Source organism: Cucurbita maxima, unplaced genomic scaffold, assembly GCF_002738345.1.
Source record: "Cucurbita maxima cultivar Rimu unplaced genomic scaffold, Cmax_1.0 Cma_Scf00009, whole genome shotgun sequence".
Taxonomy (NCBI): domain Eukaryota; kingdom Viridiplantae; phylum Streptophyta; class Magnoliopsida; order Cucurbitales; family Cucurbitaceae; genus Cucurbita; species Cucurbita maxima.
This window is the reverse complement of record NW_019272025.1, coordinates 5,447,461-5,467,087: the sequence shown is the minus strand read 5'-3', so window position 1 is coordinate 5,467,087 and position 19,627 is coordinate 5,447,461. Positions and strand designations below refer to the sequence as shown.

The following is a 19,627-nucleotide window of genomic DNA, read 5'->3' as shown; positions in this document are numbered from 1 at the left end:
ATATTAATTTACATTTTTTAAAATAATTAAAATCTTTAAGGTTATTGAGTATGTATATATATATATATAAATAAGTTACACATTTTTTAATTCATACCATCATTTCCGTTCTATATATATTAAAAATTAGCACCCTAAAAAGATATTTTTAAATATTTTATTCAGCAAAATTGTTGGCGAACAAGAATATAGTGCATGGACCACCAAATATGGATTACACTACTAAGTTATGCGAAGATTATTTGCTCGGTAGTAGCTTCCAGCTTCGGAACTACCAAAAATGGATTACACTACTAAGTTATGCGAAGATTATTTGCTCGGTAATAGCTTCCAGCTTCGGAACTACCAAAAATGGATTACACTACTAAGTTATGCGAAGATTATTTGCTCGGTAATAGCTTCCAGCTTCGGAACTACCAAAAATGGATTACACTACTAAGTTATGCGAAGATTATTTGCTCGGTAATAGCTTCCAGCTTCGGAACTACCAAAAATGGATTACACTACTAAGTTATGCGAAGATTATTTGCTCGGTAATAGCTTCCAGCTTCGGAACTACCAAAAATGGATTACACTACTAAGTTATGCGAAGATTATTTGCTCGGTAATAGCTTCCAGCTTCGGAACTACCAAAAATGGATTACACTACTAAGTTATGCGAAGATTATTTGCTCGGTAATAGCTTCCAGCTTCGGAACTACCAAAAATGGATTACACTACTAAGTTATGCGAAGATTATTTGCTCGGTAATAGCTTCCAGCTTCGGAACTACCAAAAATGGATTACACTACTAAGTTATGCGAAGATTATTTGCTCGGTAATAGCTTCCAGCTTCGGAACTACCAAAAATGGATTACACTACTAAGTTATGCGAAGATTATTTGCTCGGTAATAGCTTCCAGCTTCGGAACTACCAAAAATGGATTACACTACTAAGTTATGCGAAGATTATTTGCTCGGTAATAGCTTCCAGCTTTGGAACTACCAAAAATGTATTACACTACTAAGTTATGCGAAGATTATTTGCTCGGTAGTAGCTTCCAGCTTCGGAACTACCAAAAATGGATTACACTACTAAGTTATGCGAAGATTATTTGCTCGGTAGTAGCTTCCAGCTTCGGAACTACCAAATATGGATTACACTACTAAGTTATGCGAAGATTATTTGCTCGGTAGTAGCTTCCAGCTTCGGAACTACCAAAAATGGATTACACTACAAAGTTATGCGAAAGTTGATTGCTCGATAAGAGCAGCATTCGGCTTTGGTTGCAAATCCTAACCGAGTCTAAAAGGTAAAGAGAGCTCTAAGTCGATTTATTACTATTAAGAAATGAAGTAGACGTCGGTTGAGGAAGTAATAGTAATAATAAATAAATAAATAAAAAAAAAGAGAAATTGGAAAAGGAAGGGGCATAGGACATTAAAAGCGAAACACGAAACACATGCATATATTAAAGGAGAGAGAAAAGGTTTAATAAATTGGGACGCATTATGGAATTTACAATTTACACCCTCAATTCAATTGAATTCAATGAAAACACCCTTCCAATCTTTATTTTCTTATTTAAGGACATGTCTTTGCCTTTGCCTTTGCCTTGAGGGACAGACACTTTACTATTCACTCCCCCAACTTTGTCTTAATTTCCCGTGCACCCTCCACCCTTTTTCTTTCCACCTAATTTTGACTTCAAATTTCATGCCCTTTCATTTCCATTTTCTTTTTTTTTAAACCCTTTTTAATTTGTTTAAATAAATAAATTTATTTGGACGCCGAACAAGAACCATGATCATTACTTCTGTTGTCACAGAATTTATAAAATATTTATTTAATCGGTATTTATATATATATATATATATATATATATATATAAATAAGTTGTCATCCAAAAGAATTTAGGATGGGTCCCACGTGTGAAGCAAAAAACCTCACTTCCCTTCGTCTCTTTTCTTCCGCGGTTGAACCTAAACCCGCGAGTTCTGTATCTCTCTCTAATCCACTTTCTCTCTCCTCTGCCATTTTTGGAGGTAGGAAAAGAAAGGAGAGTCACAGTCGAGAAGTCGAGTCGAGTTGTAGGCTCTCCTTCATAGCTCCTGTTGGCGTTGGCTTTGGCTTTGGCTTTGGCGTGGTCTCTCTCAAATTCCTCGTGATTTCCTTTACCTACTACTGTTCCTTTTCCCGTCTCTCTTTCCTCTTTCGCTTAAACCCTTTCTTTTTTCTTTCACTCTTTTTTTCATCCAATCCTTCGCTCTCTCCGTTTTCATTTTCGAATTCTATCATCCGCAGCTCCGACTTGGCGGTTTTAGATGCTCCGGTTATCCTGACGTTACGGAAGGGAAACTCTGCCATTTGGCTGTTTTTGTTTCATCGGTTCGCTGCAAATTTCGGGTAATTATATGGCATTTCCTCGTTCTTTTGGGAGAATCATGGTTTTATTGTGGAAGATAGAATTGCGTAAGTTGAGTTGAAATTGTGAGATGTTATAATTCTGTTGTTCCCGATGCTTATATATATCTATACACGATTGATTTGAGTATGCTGAGTAATGAATCCCTTTTTGGTCTTCGTTTTGTGTTTGTTGTCTTTTCAACACGCTTGGGGATGAATGTTATTTCCTTTTGTTCATGACCTTCTAGAGTATCAATTTTGGAAATTTTATGGATAAAGTTCACAATTGATTATCTGCCTGGTGTAGACGTTGAATGTATATCGAAGGATATGATCATTTGTGACACTTCTTTAAGTCGTTAAAGTCATGGTTTCAGTCGAAATAGTAATTGGCGCTGATTTACTTGCTTTGTTGCTTTCTCATAGTGGGTTCTAACATATACGGTAAACTTCCTTGAGCATATGTTTTTAAGACGATTTTTGTTGTCTTGATGCAGCGTGTCTTTGTATTAAATTGGATCTGAGGTGTGATTCCTGCATCAGGATAATCAATGGTTTGCTGACATTAACTGGAATCCTGCCAGAAATTTGATGTTTAATTTCCAAGTTCTTGGAAGAAATTTGGTGGTGGGTTCAACTCAGAAAATGAGTTTGCTTGAAGACAGCTTCAGAGGACATTGGCACAGCGTTTGATATCGACATTGTACCTTAGAAATGGGTTAGCAGTCCTAGCCAAAGCCACATCTTTTCTCTTCCTCTCTATTGTTATACCTCAGAAGATGACTACATTAGCCAGTACTTCTGAAATTGTTGAATCAACAGAAGAAATTGATTCCGAGAAAGCTGGTACAAGTTACATGCTAGATGTTGGAAAAAGGTTTTCTATAGAGGATGACATTAACCATCTGTTTCAGGCAATTGATATTAGAACCTTACGTAAGAGGGCTGGGCAACAACGTGAAGTTGATAAAGATGCCTTGCGAAAGAGTGCGATGAAAAGACCGGTTAGAGTAGGTTCATCTCACATGGCAGGGATAGGAATTTCTGAACCTGCAAGTTTGAAGCAGGCTTTGAGAGGCTTGTGCATATCTCAGGCTGCAGAAATGGCTGCTTCAAAGAGGTTAACAAGGTTGGTAGGTTCACCCAGAATCTCTGAAGCAGGAACTATCAAGAGATTGTATAGGGCTGTGGTGGTTGAGGCCAATGGATCTGGTGTTCCTGTAAATGAAAGCAGAACAAATTTGGTAGAAATTTCCATTGTTTCAGAAAGAATCATGTCAACTTCTCAAAATAAGATGCCTGAGTCGTTACATAAAACTGAGACAGATATATCAAATCAAGGAGCTGAGTCTTCTTCTTTCAAGGATACTGGGGTATCAGAAGAGGTGAGTGTGGATAGAGTGATGTCGAAGGATCTTGTAGTTAATATGGCTACTGAGGTGACAAGTTTAAAGGCAGCTGGTGAAGTAGAAAAACTTAGATCTCCTTCCTTTACTCCTTCTGGTGAGAAGGATCTGGCTGTGAACAGCATGGCTATTTCCTCAACTGAAGATTTAACAAAAGATTCAGTACCGAAGGAGGAGAGAGGTACAATGCGTTGTTTATCTTCTCTATCCAGCTCGGGATCTGTTGTCAAGCTGAACAAATCAGCTTTCAATAATACACGTTTCATCAAACCTATTTTCAGGTCCAAGAGTTTTGTCAAGAAGAAAGCAAAACTTGAACCAAATTCCTCCCCTAGCGTGTTCGATGGGTGCACGGAAAAGCTTGACACTGATTTGGGTCCCATAGCAGAAAAATCTGAGAACCAGATGCCAGAAAATGCACAGCATCATGAGAGTAAAGAAGAAAATAAAGGTTATTCTATCTCTAGTAGCATAACTTTAGGTACTGAAGTAAATGGAAATGTAGTAAACACAGAATCTAGTAGACCCGGTACATCTCTCAACTGCTGTAACAGGAACAAACCAACTATTATGCCATTCGATGAGAGATCGAGATCGAGAGAAAAAGGGATGTTCTCTCAGAGCTCTAAAAGTAGTATTGGCGAATGTAGTAGTAGCCCAAGCATCAGTGGGGAAAGCATTCTTAGTGGATCAAGTCGTAGTGGAGTTAGGCCTCACATGTCAAAGGATTTGAAGTGGAAAGCAATCCTCCACCTTCAGGATCAACATAAATTCTTAGGACTGAGAAATTTCAAGCTGCTAAGGAGACTTGGTCTCGGGGACATTGGGACCGTGTATCTTTCTGAGCTGTGTGGTTCAAGCTGTTTATTTGCTATTAAAGTGATGGACAAGGAGTTCTTGGCAAGCAGGAAAAAAATACTTCGAGCACAAACCGAGAGAGAGATACTGCAAATGCTCGACCATCCATTTCTTCCTACATTATATGCCCATTTTGAGACAGATAAGCACTCATGCTTGGTCATGGACTACTGTCCTGGTGGAGATCTCCATGTGCTGCGACAGAAGCAAACATGCAAGAGTTTCTCTGAGCGTGCAGTCAGGTTAGTTTGTGATGATTTAATTAAGTGCTCCAGTATGATTACATATTGTTTTCTCACACGATGATTATGTACTAAGGCTGGCAATCTAATCTCATGATGGCTGGTTGTTTAATTCATGCATACGTGAAAGTGTAGTATTTTCAAGTAGAGAATAAAAAGGAGACTGGGTGGCTGTCTCCATTTGTGGATGGGTGTTATAATACTAGAGTAAATGGACGTTGAGTTTAGATGATTATAGATTGGATTAGATTGAAAGCATCTTCTCACGTCTTTTCTGTCTGATTATATGGTCAGTTTGAATGATAGATATAGAACGCTGCATCTTTTGTTACCAATCATTAAACTTGGTTTGCGTCTTTCTTATCGAATTTGGACTTGCTGAATCGGTTCATTCTCTAGGTTCTATGTTGCCGAAGTTCTTCTTGCCCTGGAGTACTTACATATGCTAGGAGTTGTTTATCGGGACCTGAAACCCGAAAATGTTCTGGTCCGAGAAGATGGACACATCATGCTCACAGATTTTGATTTGTCCCTTAGATGTTCTTTTAACCCAACGCTGCTTCAATCATCATCTCCAGTTGTGGAATCCACTAAGAGGACGCTGAATCCCTGTGATGAATCTAGTTGCATTGACCCTTTCTGCCTCCATCCATCCTGGCAGGTCTCATGCTTCACTCCCAAAGTTGTATCTGCTCCATACAAATCCCGGAGAACGAAAACAGATCATAACGGTGGTCTATTACCGCAGCTTATTGTCGAACCAACTGGTGCGCGGTCCAATTCATTTGTAGGAACCCACGAATACCTTGCTCCCGAGATTGTCAAGGGTGATAGCCATGGGAGTGCTGTTGATTGGTGGACTTACGGGATTTTCCTGTTTGAGCTTCTATATGGTAAGACTCCCTTCAAAGGTTCAGGAAATGAGGACACATTAGCCAACATAGTATCCCAACCTCTCAAGTTCCCCGATTGCCCTATAGTTAGTTTTCATGCAAGAGACCTGATCAGATGTCTGCTGGCCAAGGAGCCCGAAAACCGATTAGGCTCAACAAAAGGGGCTATCGAGATTAAGCAGCATCCGTTTTTTGAAGGCCTCAACTGGGCTCTGATACGTTGTGCAGCTCCCCCCGAGCTTCCCAAGTTTTTCGACGGTGGAACTGGTGCAATGCCAATGGATTCTGGGGAGAGTACGAAGCGTAGAGATCTCGAGAATATGGAAGCAGATGCAGCAATCTTTGACCTGTTTTAGCTTATACTTCCTGACCAGGGGACGAAGATGTTTTCGTTTTCGAAGCCCTATCCTTGTCGTATCTTATAATGTAAATGTGTACGTGAAAGGATAACTATATGTTGTAGAGCGTGATACATGAATAGATGAATTTACAGCAGTGTGTCTAAAGGAAAAAACAATACCTTTTACTTCCCTCCCAAAGGATTGACAACATATGTATGAACTTATCCTCAATAGATTATATACAAATTTATCCAAAGCAGTGCTGAGGGCGTTGCAATTGCAGCTTTGAGTTGAAGCCAATTGTGTAAAGCTATTTTGTCATCTCTGCACTGTTTCATCCCTCAGTCCCTCGCCATTGGCTTGTTTTTCAACCAATAAAGTACCGAAGTTCAGGCTAATGGTGTTTTATTCTCTTCTCCAATCGATATGGGATCTCACAATTTTTTTCTCCTTCGGAGCCCAACATCCTCGTTGACACTCATTCCTTTCTTCGATCGATGTGGTACTCCCACCAAAATCCACCCCTCTTCGGGGCCAGCGTCTTTGCTGGCACATTGCCTCATGTCCACTCCCTTTGGGGTTCAGCTTCCTCGTTGACACATTGATCGGTGTCTGGGTTTGATACCATTTGAACAGCCTAAGCTAGCAGATATTGTCTTTTGAACACCCTTACTGTTCTCCTCCCCAACCGACATGGGATCTCACAACGACACAGACCATCTACGTGGGTATCGTGTGCTTGGGGAAGTTCTGTAGAAGCCCAACTGCTGAAGGATATTCAGGAACCTGATGACGAAGAAGGGTCTCCATTCCAAATTCTTACTCGAACCCGATGAGGTAATTAGTCTATTTTCAATTGGAAATTGCTCAATGGAAGCTGTCTGGTACATTTTCTTGTCGAAGATGTGATTAAAAGGTTTGTTGCGTCTATAATAGTTTCCTTTTCTCGTTTCTTCCTCGGCAACTTAAACAATCGCTGTAATTTCTTAGGAGTGGTAACTAACTGTTTCTATATAGTTCCAAGTGATTTCGACTACTTTTTCAAGGGCCGACCCAAGAATGAGGGTAGCCTCTAAAACGACGCAGGATAGCGTTAACATCCATATAGAGGCCAATCCAGCCATATGGTTTTATAAATTTTGATAAACTGAGGTAGGAGAACAGCCATCTGATTGTGTAAATTTCTGGAGAAATGTGTTGCAACGTGTGATGTATCTCTGTTCAATCATATGAATCATGTCGATTCATGTTTCATTTCCCTTGTAGAAATGAGGAATGGACATTGATTTCTCGTCAGCCTTCAGTTCATTCATTCTCTCCAATTAGGCGTCCCAACTTCGGTCTATCTGCCTTAACTTGAGCAAGTTGATTTGGGGATGAATGTGTCAGGGAAGCCTTTATATTTCAAGCCAAATGGTATGTATCTGCTTTCAGAGTTGCTATGCCAGAGACCACCTGTTGGAATTATGCTATCTTGTTTGAGAACCCTAAGGAATTGGGGCATTGAATTTGAAATTGGACATCTTTTGAGCAAAAAGGTTCCAAGGTTCTCCACAAAACATGTTATCAGATTATGCCCTGCTTTTAGTAGGCAAAGAACTTTGCTTTTTTGAAAACGTGATTCCGTGTTTCTGAAGCTCCAAGTCAGATTTAGAAAAGTAAAAGCAAGGGAGGTAAATGATACTGTTCTTAAAATGAAAGCTGCAATGGCACACACTGCAAACAAATAGTACACATACTTTTGTCCCATCGCCCAGCAATATTCTCTTGTTTTACTATATGTCCTTTCACCATTTTTTAGCAACCCCATAAGACATTGTCTCGAGCATCCCAAAAAGACATTGTCTCACTGTGACTCGAATATTCATCCAAAGCACAAGAATCTTAGGTAGAATGAAGATTCTAATGTGGTACTTTTTGAGAAGAATTACTCTGAAGCAAAAGTTGTAAGTTGTAATGTTCAGTGAGTCATTTTCCATCATCGATGATGTCTATTATTGGATTCTTGCTTATGGGTTTCTGATTTTTTTAGAACTTGAATCTTGCTGAAAAACCAGTAAGGGCGGCCTACATGCATGTGAGTTGTATTATTGCTTATGGGTTTGATAATGTTTTTGTTGCTTACCTACTAAGATTATTTTTAAAATTCAAAACAAATTTTGATCGTATAAAAAAGATGAAAGTAATAATTAAGAAATTGTAAGAAAACAAGTAAAACTTTTTAAAAACAAAAAATCAAATAGTTATCTGATGCATACAAAAATGTTTACAAAATAATGTGCATATTTGGAAGCAACAAAATTAGTTTTTTTTTTTTTTTTTCTTTCCAAAATTTTCCAAAACATAAATAAATATATATATACGTTTTTACTTCTAAAATGCAATAAATATCTAAACAAAACTAACATAAAATTCTGAATATTTGATATTAAGATTTTATTTTCATGGAAACTTTTTCCATTTTTAACCTAAACCATGTGGGCTGTTTTGATTTAACGAACGAAAGAGAGAGCGTAAAAGAAAAGAAATTCAAAGTGGAAGACCAAAATGTTGTTCTCTACCCTGTTTTCTTTGCAACCAACATCAGAACCTACAAAAATCCATAACAAAAAAAGGCTCTTTCCAGAAGAGGAAAAGCAAAGAGATGAGGGAAAAAACGCACCACCACAGAGATAATAGACAGGTCGATCGATTCTTTCTTTAGTTCTACTGAAGTCAGTCATCTAACCTTTTTTTTATAAAAAAGAGAATGACCGTCACGCATCATCCATATCGTGATCGTTATCATTATCTCCTTCATAATGTTCATCATCACGCTGGATTTGCTTGTCTTGGGTGTGCCCTGAAGTGATAGAATTTAAATTCAATCGACAAAGGCATAAATAAGATGTAATCAGAGAAGAAAAGAGAAAGTGTTGTTCTAAATTTTGAAGACACTCACGGTTCATGCGCTCATCAGGATTCTGCTCATCTTCGTCAATGTCAGGAATATAGAAGTCGGGAGGAACCTGCATAAGAAAAAAAGTTGCTCTCAATCCCAGTGGCATCTTGCATATGGTTTACGTATCCGAGTGTAAATCTAGTAAAACAACTGGATTTATTTATACACATTACTCCTTTTTCCTCCAACATACACTTCCCATCATTCAACTAATATTATTACAAGCATGTTTGGAGTGATTTTGAAATGATAAAAATCAATTTTGCCGTGGTTAAAATTCCTCTAAAGCATGTCTCTAGTCCCTCAAAATCAATAAAAGATATGTTTCAGTAATTTTTAACTATGAAAAGAAGTGATTTTAACCATTATAAAATCACTTCCAAACCAGCTCTATTTGACTATCCATTTTACTACCATTGGGGTCTAACATCTCCCTACCTACTTAATCTCGCACAAGAAACAAAAGAGGCAACATACAACGAATTGAACCAGACCTAGGATCCAATTAGGGCGGCCTACAAGCATGTGAGTTGTGCACAGTTCATATGGTAACAACAGATATGGTATCCTTGGAAAAGAGAGATTTTTTTTATCGCACCAAGTATCAAATATCATTCGTGTGATGGAAAACTCAAAAAATTGGAGGCAAATGAAGTTACCTCCTAACTTAAAAGGCTATTAACGACAAGATATTAGTTTCCACCACAAGGATATATCAAACTATCTGTATTTTGATTCAACCAAGCAGCCAATTATGCTCAAAGATAAAACGACCTGGTTGACTAGACATGCAACTTTAGCCAGAAACCCACCTCTTGCATTTGTACACCTGGAGCATGTTGGATGAAACGGAGATTTTCCAAGACTTGTGTTTTGATCGTGCTAATGTAAGATTTCGTATTTAAATTTTCCTGCCAGCGAAATCCCAAGAATAAAGGGGCTTGAGTGAGGAAAATCCAAGTAATGTTAAACGTTGGTAAGAAAGCAAATAAGATTCGTAAATTTGGAGAAAGTACCAACCATATGCCCATTTGGAATTCTTAGCAAATGATCTGGAGAAAAATATTTGATATACTCGTTATCTGGGATTTCTGCAATAAAGCTTAGATTTTCAGCATGCGTCCATGATTCTTAACTCGAGAGAACATGCACAGAAACTTCCACATTATGAATCAGAAATATTTTATAAAAAAAACAGAAAGAGGTTTAAATTGGTTGGGGTAAATATCAGGCACTGGTTAAACAGCAGAGCAGGCAAAATATTCAGCGTAATTAACATGCAAGCTTCAGAGAAAACCTTTCAATTTAACAAGGCAAAAACTATGCACTAAATAGAAATCTAAACAGGTAATAAAGATGGAAGGAAAAATCTAATAGAAATAAGAAGTATTGAAAGGAAAACCAAGAGAAAAGGAATAAAAAAGGCTGGAGGAAAATACTATTTGACTTTTTATACCATTTGGCAGCTCTGTATCCAGAAGAACACCCGTTTCAACAGTCCAACATCTAGCTACATTCTCTTTGGTATAACCTCCACCTCCAGTAACCTTTGGGTACAGAAAGTTCTATGAATATCTCGTTATAATTATATACAATTAAATACAGAATTTTAGTCCAAAAAAAGCATACCAATAATGGCAAATTGAATTTCTTGACAAATCTAACACATTCAGCGTGACCTGTTGGAAGAATAAAGAACTTAATGTTACTTGCAACACTGCCTCCAATTTAATTAAAAAGGCGGAAGAAATGGAGGTTTTTTTTCTTTTTCTTTTTTTTTGCTTTTCCCTGCTAGGGGAGGGAGGGTCCAAAGTCCATTAATTACAATAAAAACATACCATCAATAGAGAGATTGAAGCAGCCTAATCGATCACCAGCCAATGAATCGGCTCCACACTGGAGAACAATGACACCTGGTCGATACATTTCAACAACCTTGGAGATAATCTATACATACAGAATTCACAGCCTGGTCAATAGAAATTAACAGCAAAGGCATAAAGCTTAATTCCAAAGAGCTTTTATTCAACTTACAGTCCTAAAAAGTCTGGTGAAGCTACCATCATCTATTCCATCCTTCAGTGGAACATTAATGGCATAAAACTTCCCTTCTCTTTCTCCTATTTCCTTCAAAATATTAATATCTATGAGTACCATCGAGCTTCCAAATTTTAGAATCTTAAGAGCAGAATAATATCCTGTTTATCAACGTTATTAGGATAAAAATTTCTAGTTCCCCTTTCCTTTTTTTTTTTTTTTTTTTTTGGGGGGGGGGGGGGGGTGTCGGCATCAGACCATGTAAAAATTTATTAGAATAAAAATTTATTTGTGTCGGCATCAGACCATGTAAAACACCCCTTTGTTTCTCTCCAACTAACGAAATTCCTTGCCGCAACAATAAAAAAAATGAATTTCAAGTTTTTTAAAAAAAAATTAACCAATCTAAGAAGGTAGTGGTACCAATAAAAAAATGAATATCATATCAAGCAAAGATGTGTGGGGGAAAAAAAATCCATATCCACCGATGTACGTAAAATAACAGTGAAATCATACCCTGAAGGCTCTTCTAAGCACACAAATATATATTCTGAAACAGACAGCAATGACACAATAGAGGAATGTGGAAAAGAAGAGCAAAGAGGGCAATATATCAGCTAATATTCAGTAATTTCTAACATCTCCATTGTGAGCACCAACAAAGAGATTAGAAAATTTAGAAAGGTCACCTTAACGTCACCAGTTCCAGGAAAAAACAAGTCCCCAAACTTGTGAAAACTAACGGTCATCACCCTGTCATGGAGGATTGTGAACATTAAGAATTAGAAGAGAGCTACAATATAATGAAAATGGAAGCGTATCCTCCCCATCCAAGAATATGAAATTACAAAAGAAAAAAAAAACATATTCAATTGATTTAGAGTAGAAAAGAAGAGTAATTATAAAAAGATTTTGAAGTTCTCCACAACTTGACCTATCAACCCATATAAGGTCTGACAGAAAATTTTGTGGAATTTCTATCCTCCTTATAGCTCTAATATCAGGGATTTTTGTACTTATTATCTCTCTATCATCACTTGCAACCGCTAGCTAGGATTCCTTTCCATTATTCTAGAGAATTTTTCTCGGATTCTCCCATTCTATAAATTTTATTTCATTCTACCAATATACACGCTTTTTTAAAAAGTAAGTAACAATAATCTAGAAATATGAATTCACAAGCAGAAAGTTAATGTCCGTACATCTAATGCCAACTTCAACTTTTATCAAATTTTCTTATATCAAACACTCAATAGAACAAATTTTCCTGTTTCCGAGTGTAGATTCATTGTAGAACTAGAAAGTGTAGGTCATGTTGTACCTGTCAGTGAAATAAAAGGCTTCCTCTACCCCATCACCATGATGTACATCTATGTCAATATATAAAACACGAGAATGATACTTCAGAAGTTCTAGTATCCCCAAAACCAAGTCATTGATATAACAAAACCCAGAAGCCTCGCACTTTTTAGCATGATGTAAGCCACCTGCCCAATTTATTGCAATGTCACATAGTTGATGATTTAATCTGCGTGCAGCATCTGCAAGGAGGATGACAATAACGAGTCAAGGACTTAATATTCTTGGCATGAATTGCAAGATGTCCATTATTGAATATTACCTATTGTTCCACCAGCATATATTTGGCAGAATTCAAACAAGTTCTCAAAGACAGGGCAATCCTCTCCAAGATTATCTGACATAGATTGAATATTTGTCAAATTTATCGCTAGTTCCATGTATACAAATGCCAAGGAACTGCAGAGATATGGTGAAAGAGATCAAGAGAAAATCCCTACATTTAGACAGTTCATTGGCAAACAAGTGTTGAGTATCTGGAGTTATTCGGTGCAGAAATTCCACATAATCAGCTGAATGGAACTGAGCAAGCTCCACAGGATATGCTTTGTGGGGACGCTGCATTATACATCAAAACAAAAACATGTATAGCCTGAGCTGGTAGAACAAAAATCAACAAGAAGAACAATAAACCTACAAGCAGACGTTAAGAGCGTCACTATAAGACGTAATAAAAAAGAAAGAGACTAACATAAATTTCCATCTTCTTATGAAGCTCATACGAGAGAACGAGATGGTGAGTCATACAGAGCCGATGTGGTTTCATTGGATGATTTGGACCAAAGTAAACACTTCCAACGTCCCCTGTAAAACCAACTTTTGTGTGATGCTTAAGCTTAACTGACTTCCTTATCTGGAAGGATAACTAAGTGCCAGAGTTCCAAACAGTCTACAATTGAAAAGCAAGATAAACGCGGGACACAAAACTTTGGCTAAGCTTTGAAATTTGACAGAGCTTACGTTTGGAGATCTAGATATATGAAGTGGTATTAATCACATAACTGTAGTTTACTAATACCAATATGAACATAACTCAACTAGTCAAAATATTACTTACATCCTAAAAGGTTGAAGGTTCAAATTTCCTCCACCTCATTTAACTCAGAAAAATAAATTAATTAATTAAAACTGTAGTATGCTGGTTTTGCAAAAACTTACCCTTGTGTTTTGAAAATGGTTTCACATAGTTTGGCGAGTTGCAAATTTAAAATCGACAACCATCTAAAATATTATCGTTAACTTGAATGGAATTATGCATAACTTTACTTCTACATGTGTCGTGTGTACAACTTCATCAAAAGTAAAAAGAACATATAAATGGATATGGTTTGCAATCTACAAAACATTAGGTATTTGAAACCATTTTAAAAAAATAGAAGTGTGGCTTGGAAAATAGGCAAGTCATACGATTCTAATCTGCAATTATCACATAAATATAAAATGTCTTAATAGGCATCAGCACAAGTTCAGCGCAGAAATAGACGATATTTGAATACAATCACGAAATAATCCATAAATCAGTGATTCTTTCAATGTGCTTTTTACTACTCTAGCTGGATGGTTTGCAAGAAAAGATTAAATCGAAATGAATAGATTTGGAAGGAAGGAGAAAACAGTAAGTTTAATACATACACCTATAATTCATGAAATTTCTCATAATTTCAGAGAAAATTGCCCCAAGCTGGATCAGGAAGAACTTGAGCATTAGAATTAATAGCAAGTCAAGGGAATAGCTGTAGAAGGGAAAGAGAAAACTAAATAATACCATCATAAAAGTATGAAATCCTATCCTTGGAGCGCATTTTAGCTGGAAGCCTACAGAAAGCACGCAGCCAAACACGCTCACAAATTACTGGCGTTCGCGCTCCACCATTGTCCAAGCTTCGTAGTAGTTGACTGGAGGATAGAACCGAAACAACTGCACTGGATGAAACCGTAAACGATTTTAATTCAATTACTCAGAAGTGTACTGATAGCCAGTACTACCAATTAGTCAGTAAACGGATAAAACGAAGAATAAAACTTATAATCCCCGAAAACACTTATCAAACCAAATCTAATCATTTCAAGAGTATGAACATAACTAACAACAACATCGTAGATGAATCTGAACATACAAAGAAAACAGAACGAATCAGTTAACAAAAAGTTCAAACTCCAATTCAGATTGACAGATGACGATTCTCCGAATCTTACTCCTGAAAATGAAACTGGATAGGGAGCAAACCTGATGCGAATTTGGTGGCTTAGGGAACCAACAACCAGTGGAGAGCAAGAAATCAGTCCGGAAGCTGGAGCGGATGGGTCAAGAAGAATTGAGGAGAACTTTTGGCGGAGGCCTGCGATGCTGCTAACCGTGTTTCGCAGCTTGTCGTTTACCGCCTTCGGATCCCGCGGTTTTTCATTTGGTGGGTACTCAGAATATTGGATATAAATTTAATAACTCTTAATTACGTTCAATTTATTGGTAAATTTTTTAATTTTAAATAAATTAAAAAATAGTCTAAATTAATAAAAAGACGACATTTTTTATAGTTAAATAATTAAATGAACTTTATTTATATAAAACAAAAAGTAATGAAAACGAAACCGCCTTCTCATCACAGACATTTGCCAAGTCCTCATCGTTCCTTCGCCCTCATCTGCTGCAGCTTCTGAAGCAACGATTTACCGCTCTCCATCCTCACGTGAGTTTAGCTCCATTCTCTGGTTTCTTCTTTAGGATTGGTAGCAAGGTTTCATGAACGCCATGATAATTTGATCTAGGATTGGAATTTCAATGTTGTAATTGTTCTTCAATTACTACCTCGTTGATCTGTTTCTCGATCATTTTCATTTGTGATTTATCTATTGAAATGATTGGTTCCTTTATTTCTTTTTGTCTTTCTGTGCTCTTGTTAATTTTCAATTCGATGAGTGTTTTTAGGGAATCAAGTTTTGATGTTATTGTTTACCCGTTGAATGAAACATGGACTGGTTTCACTATACCACTCGTTATTGGAAATTGAGATTTAATTTGATGGTTATTGTGAGGAGGTTTTAATTTTATTTCAATGTTTCACAGCACATTTCATTCGTATGGGTACTTGTTTCTTCGTTCATTAAAGATGGAATTCGTGTGATTAACTGGGAAAAGTCTGGCTAGGAAGGGGTATTCTAGCTTTTCCTGGCTTGTATATTTGAGATTTGTCAAATTTGGTGGATCAGATATATGAACTTGTGTGAGATTGAAGATAAATATAATTCTTCCAAGTGAATATATGGTTTACTTTAAACAACCAATGCACTTAAGATGTTTCTGGCATATGGGGCTTAATGTTGAAAACGACACATGGGAGAGTTAGGGATACAAATCATATGATTTTGTACCATTCAGAGCTTGGTTTTTGGTATGTCCTTGTAGTCTTTCATTTTTTTTTTTTTTTTTCTCAATGAAAGTTGTTGTTTTCATTAGTAAATAAATGGAGTAGTAACGTCTGGGATCTCACTAGTGTCTCTTGTCTTAATATCTGCTGTTGTTCATGAATGCTTGATATTGATGGAAGTCTTGAGTGCCGTTCTGTGTCGTGTGTTGAGTTCCACATAGAATGATTCTCACAGTGCTCACTTCATTTGTGGATTAGTTCATGTTTCAACCATTGAAAATGAAGGTTGGTGCATGGTGGCGCCTAATTTATCTATAAATCCTTTTTGATTTAGAGCCTTCTGATCAATACACGTTACATTTTGAGGCAGTCGTAACTCTAGTAATTATATTTCTTTCTCTTATAGAGCTTCGATTGCTAGCTCGTTTGCAATGTGTCGTGTTCTTGAGCTTTATCATTGTAAACATTTTGTACTCGTTCTCGTTCCCGTTGCCTTCGAACTTTTCTTCTTTTTTGGTTCTTATTTATGGTATAAAGGAAATGAGATTTGGGACAATTGCAAGAGGCTTACTGGTTTACAAAGGTTATGGTGCACATCTCAAAAGCATGTGTTTGTTTATATATTGACTAATTTTCGGCTTGAATTGTAAGGTAGAATGGCGGAACAACCTTTTAGACCCCGCGAGAAACTTATTGAGAAGCAAAAATATTTCCAGAGCATTCACAAGCACACTTATCTTAAAGGGCCAATGGATAAAATCACCTCTGTTGCCATTCCAATTGCTTTAGCAGCTTCATCACTGTTTCTAATCGTAAGTTTACCTCTCTTCACTGCAGTTGACTTCAAAAAATGCTAAATGATTCATCTAACTGTTTCGATCTCGATTCTCGCTTATGTCTTTCGTACAGGGACGAGGAATTTATAACATGTCGAACGGAATTGGAAAGAAAGAATGAGGTCACTGTCTTTGCATCTAAATTTCAAAGGGTGTTATGACCCTTGTGAAATTTGTTGTTGAAGCAATTTTGTTTAATAAATACTTGGTTCCAGATTGGGCTACCAGTAGAATACTGGATTTGTTGCTTAGCTTTCTACTCGTTTCTCGATATTGAACTGTTTGTCTCGGTTTTACCAGCTAGATTGTTGAGCCCTGTTTTTTACTTGAATATCGTCAATTTTATAAAAGAATTGATTTGACAGAGTATTTTAAATTTTATGAATCTCAATTCATTTCTTATTATTGTTCAAAAGATAAGTTTAACAAGAGTTTAACCGATGACGTTTTGTATCCAAACAAACTGCGTTTACTGAGTTTACGAGATAAAGTAGTAAATTGAAATTGTGAAAAAGGTTGGAAGATCTAGCCAAGTAACTTGTACTAACAAAATAGGGCACTATATAGTTCGAGCTTGTTTATCCCTATTACAATCACAATTGAACAGTGATCCATTTGGAGAATGGCGCTTGTGTTCGAGTTGTACTATATCCATTTTAGTTGGTCGAACGTGGATATAATATTAAAAATAAGAATTTTTTTACTTATTTAAAAAACGTGGAAGGTTTGTGTTTATTAAAATTTGAATATAAAATTACTTTTTGACTATTGAAATTTTTAAGAAGTATTTTAAAACTAACCCATTGCGAGCTGGTCTATCGAATTGGGCCCATATTCTAGCCCAACAACTGAATCTTAGGCTCATAAAAAAAACGAGAGGGAAAAAAAAGTACGCCAACACCGTCTTCTTCCTCTCGCATCGCAGAAGTCGTCGTCGTCTATCATTCACCCCCATCAGCGGTACCCTTCGGATCAACGATTTCTCGCTCTTCTGAAAGGTGAAACCTATTCATGTGAGTTTCAATCCCTTTTCCCATCTCTTCTTCAGGATTAAGGTTTCATAGATCTGCTTTGATAGTTTGATATAGGATTTTGTTGTAAGTCTTCATCCATCTGTTTTTTCTGGTTAATCTGCTTCGCGAATGTCGTTGTTTATTATGTATTTCTTCTTGAAATGAATTTTCCTCCTCGAATTTTTTTTTGTTTTGTCAAAGGTAATGTTAGTTTTCAATTTCGTGAGCTGTTTTCGGAGATTTAGATTTATTTGCTGTTTCCCTATTCGATTGAAATACGCATCTTGAGATGGGTTCAGTTTGATGGTTATTCAACTTATTTTCGTGTAATTTTAATTTTTGTTCATATTTCCTTGCTTACAATGTGGCAATGAGACTTGCTTTATTCTTCAGCAGCTCGAAGCGAGAGTAATTGTTATTTTTATCTTTGAGATAGGGCTAGCCTAGCTGAAGCTACTGGGGATAGGGGTTTAGTTTCATCGACTCATAATCATATATGGGATTTATTGAATTGGTGAATCAGATGTGTGTGTGAGAATGGACGGCAGAAAATTAAGAACTGTGCATGGGATGTTCATTTTATCTATGGATCTTCTGTGACCAATGAGTAGTGGGTCTCTGAACTGAGCCTTAGGATAAAATTTGGAAATCAATGTCATCTGACTGATGGGGATTCCACTGTTTCGAGATAGCAGGTGATTGAGTTTTTATATTCTTCTGTTTTGTAGAGCTGTATCAATGTAGCCCAAGCTCCAATGTATCAGCCCAAGCCCACCGCTAGTTGATATTGTCTTTGTTGGACTCTTCCTTTCGGACTTCCCTTCAAGGTTTTAAAACGTGTCTGCTAGGGAGAGGTTTCCACACCCTTATAAGAAATTCTTTATTCTCCTCTTCCACCAATGTGGGATCTCACAATCCACCCTCTTGAAAGCACAGCGTCCTCGCTGGCACACTGCCCGGAGACTTGCTCTAATACCATTTGTAATATCTCAAAGTCCACGGCTAGCAGATATTGCTCTTTTTGAGTTTTCCTTCGAGATTTTAAAATGGTTTGCTGGGAAGAGGTTTCAACACCCTTATAAGGAATGGTTCGTTTCCTCTCCGACTGATGTAGGATCACACAACCGATTCTATAGTCGTAAGCTAATAATCATGCATTCGAAAATTTATTGTCAGATACTTTCTGTTCATACTGTTACTGTCAGTGCTTTAGAATGGATAGATTAAACACTTTCCAGAGTCCTTGAATTTGATTGTTTGTTATACAGAAGAAATGAAACATGTAAGCACAGATTTGCAAATTTCACCTATTTTGTATTTGAATTATCATGCAGGATGACTGAACAGCCGTTTAGGCCGCGTGAGAAACTGATTGAAAGGCAAAAGTATTTCCAGAGCATCCAGAAGCATACATATCTAAAAGGGCCATTGGATAAGGTCACCTCTGTTGCCATCCCAATTGCTTTGGCAGCTTCATCCTTGTATCTTATAGTAAGTTAATTAAAGACTTTCTCAACCATATTGAAACACTTGAAACTAGTTGTATAACATTACGGATAACGCGGGTCTGCTCCCGTTTCGCGCAGGGACGAGGAATTTATAACATGTCTCATGGGATTGGGAAGAAGGAATGAGGTGACACAGTCTCTCTCAGCATCATATTAATTTCATAGAGGTTTTCAGCTTCTGGACCTATGTTAATTTTGTTATTGAAGAAATGTTTGTCCAATAATTGCTTAGTTGCAGACCTCTGCTACCATTTGATTTGAATATCACTCTCAGATTCCTTGTTGTTTTCCCCACCTTTATGAGAAACTGCGTGCTGGTGCAAATAAGAATTGAGCAACATATCCAGAATAGTTCTTTTTCTTACCGTATATTGTGAAGTTCGGATGTTTGTACACAAGTTTTATAGAGCCTATGTCAAAATTTAAATTTAATTTTATGTCT

The 19,627-nt window shown here is 37.0% G+C and overlaps 4 protein-coding genes across 8 annotated transcripts; 3 read left to right on the top strand and 1 right to left on the bottom strand.

The window, feature by feature from the left end:
• The first annotated feature begins 1,969 nt into the window (after positions 1-1,969).
• Positions 1,970-6,421, top strand: LOC111483815 (serine/threonine-protein kinase D6PKL1-like). 2 transcript variants are annotated; one of them, XM_023130134.1, is made up of 3 exons: positions 1,970-2,386; positions 2,884-4,892; positions 5,292-6,421. In XM_023130134.1, the coding sequence occupies exons 2-3, from the start codon at positions 3,166-3,168 to the stop codon at positions 6,139-6,141; spliced, it is 2,577 nt and encodes an 858-aa protein (XP_022985902.1). In that variant the 5' UTR covers positions 1,970-2,386; positions 2,884-3,165; the 3' UTR covers positions 6,142-6,421. The 2 variants fall into 2 exon arrangements, with proteins under 2 accessions (XP_022985902.1, XP_022985903.1); XM_023130135.1 differs by lacking the exon at positions 1,970-2,386 and having other exon boundaries at positions 3,142-3,232; positions 3,301-4,892.
• A 2,233-nt stretch (positions 6,422-8,654) lies between these two features.
• Positions 8,655-14,877, bottom strand: LOC111483852 (histone deacetylase 9-like). Of its 3 annotated transcripts, none has more exons than XM_023130201.1 (15): positions 14,691-14,877; positions 14,229-14,386; positions 13,155-13,267; positions 12,904-13,021; positions 12,726-12,800; positions 12,426-12,645; positions 11,794-11,857; positions 11,102-11,194; positions 10,906-11,014; positions 10,697-10,746; positions 10,524-10,614; positions 10,088-10,158; positions 9,880-9,978; positions 9,068-9,134; positions 8,655-8,968 (listed from the first exon to the last, which is right to left on the bottom strand). In XM_023130201.1, exons 2-15 carry the CDS (start codon positions 14,263-14,265, stop codon positions 8,883-8,885), a joined length of 1,293 nt encoding a protein of 430 aa, XP_022985969.1. In that variant the 5' UTR covers positions 14,266-14,386; positions 14,691-14,877; the 3' UTR covers positions 8,655-8,882. The 3 variants fall into 3 exon arrangements, with proteins under 3 accessions (XP_022985969.1, XP_022985970.1, XP_022985971.1); XM_023130202.1 differs by having other exon boundaries at positions 14,229-14,381; XM_023130203.1 differs by lacking the exons at positions 13,155-13,267; positions 14,691-14,877 and having other exon boundaries at positions 14,229-14,381.
• A 169-nt stretch (positions 14,878-15,046) lies between these two features.
• LOC111483907 lies at positions 15,047-16,976 on the top strand. 2 transcript variants are annotated; one of them, XM_023130284.1, is made up of 3 exons: positions 15,047-15,150; positions 16,484-16,640; positions 16,738-16,976. In XM_023130284.1, exons 2-3 carry the CDS (start codon positions 16,485-16,487, stop codon positions 16,783-16,785), a joined length of 204 nt encoding a protein of 67 aa, XP_022986052.1. In that variant the 5' UTR covers positions 15,047-15,150; position 16,484; the 3' UTR covers positions 16,786-16,976. The 2 variants fall into 2 exon arrangements, with proteins under 2 accessions (XP_022986052.1, XP_022986053.1); XM_023130285.1 differs by having other exon boundaries at positions 16,480-16,640.
• Positions 16,977-17,525: 549 nt separating this feature from the next.
• Positions 17,526-19,549, top strand: LOC111483906. Its single transcript, XM_023130283.1, has 3 exons — positions 17,526-17,677; positions 19,012-19,168; positions 19,264-19,549. Coding segments are annotated over exons 1-3 (207 nt in total). The 5' UTR covers positions 17,526-17,675; the 3' UTR covers positions 19,312-19,549.
• Positions 19,550-19,627: the final 78 nt, after the last annotated feature.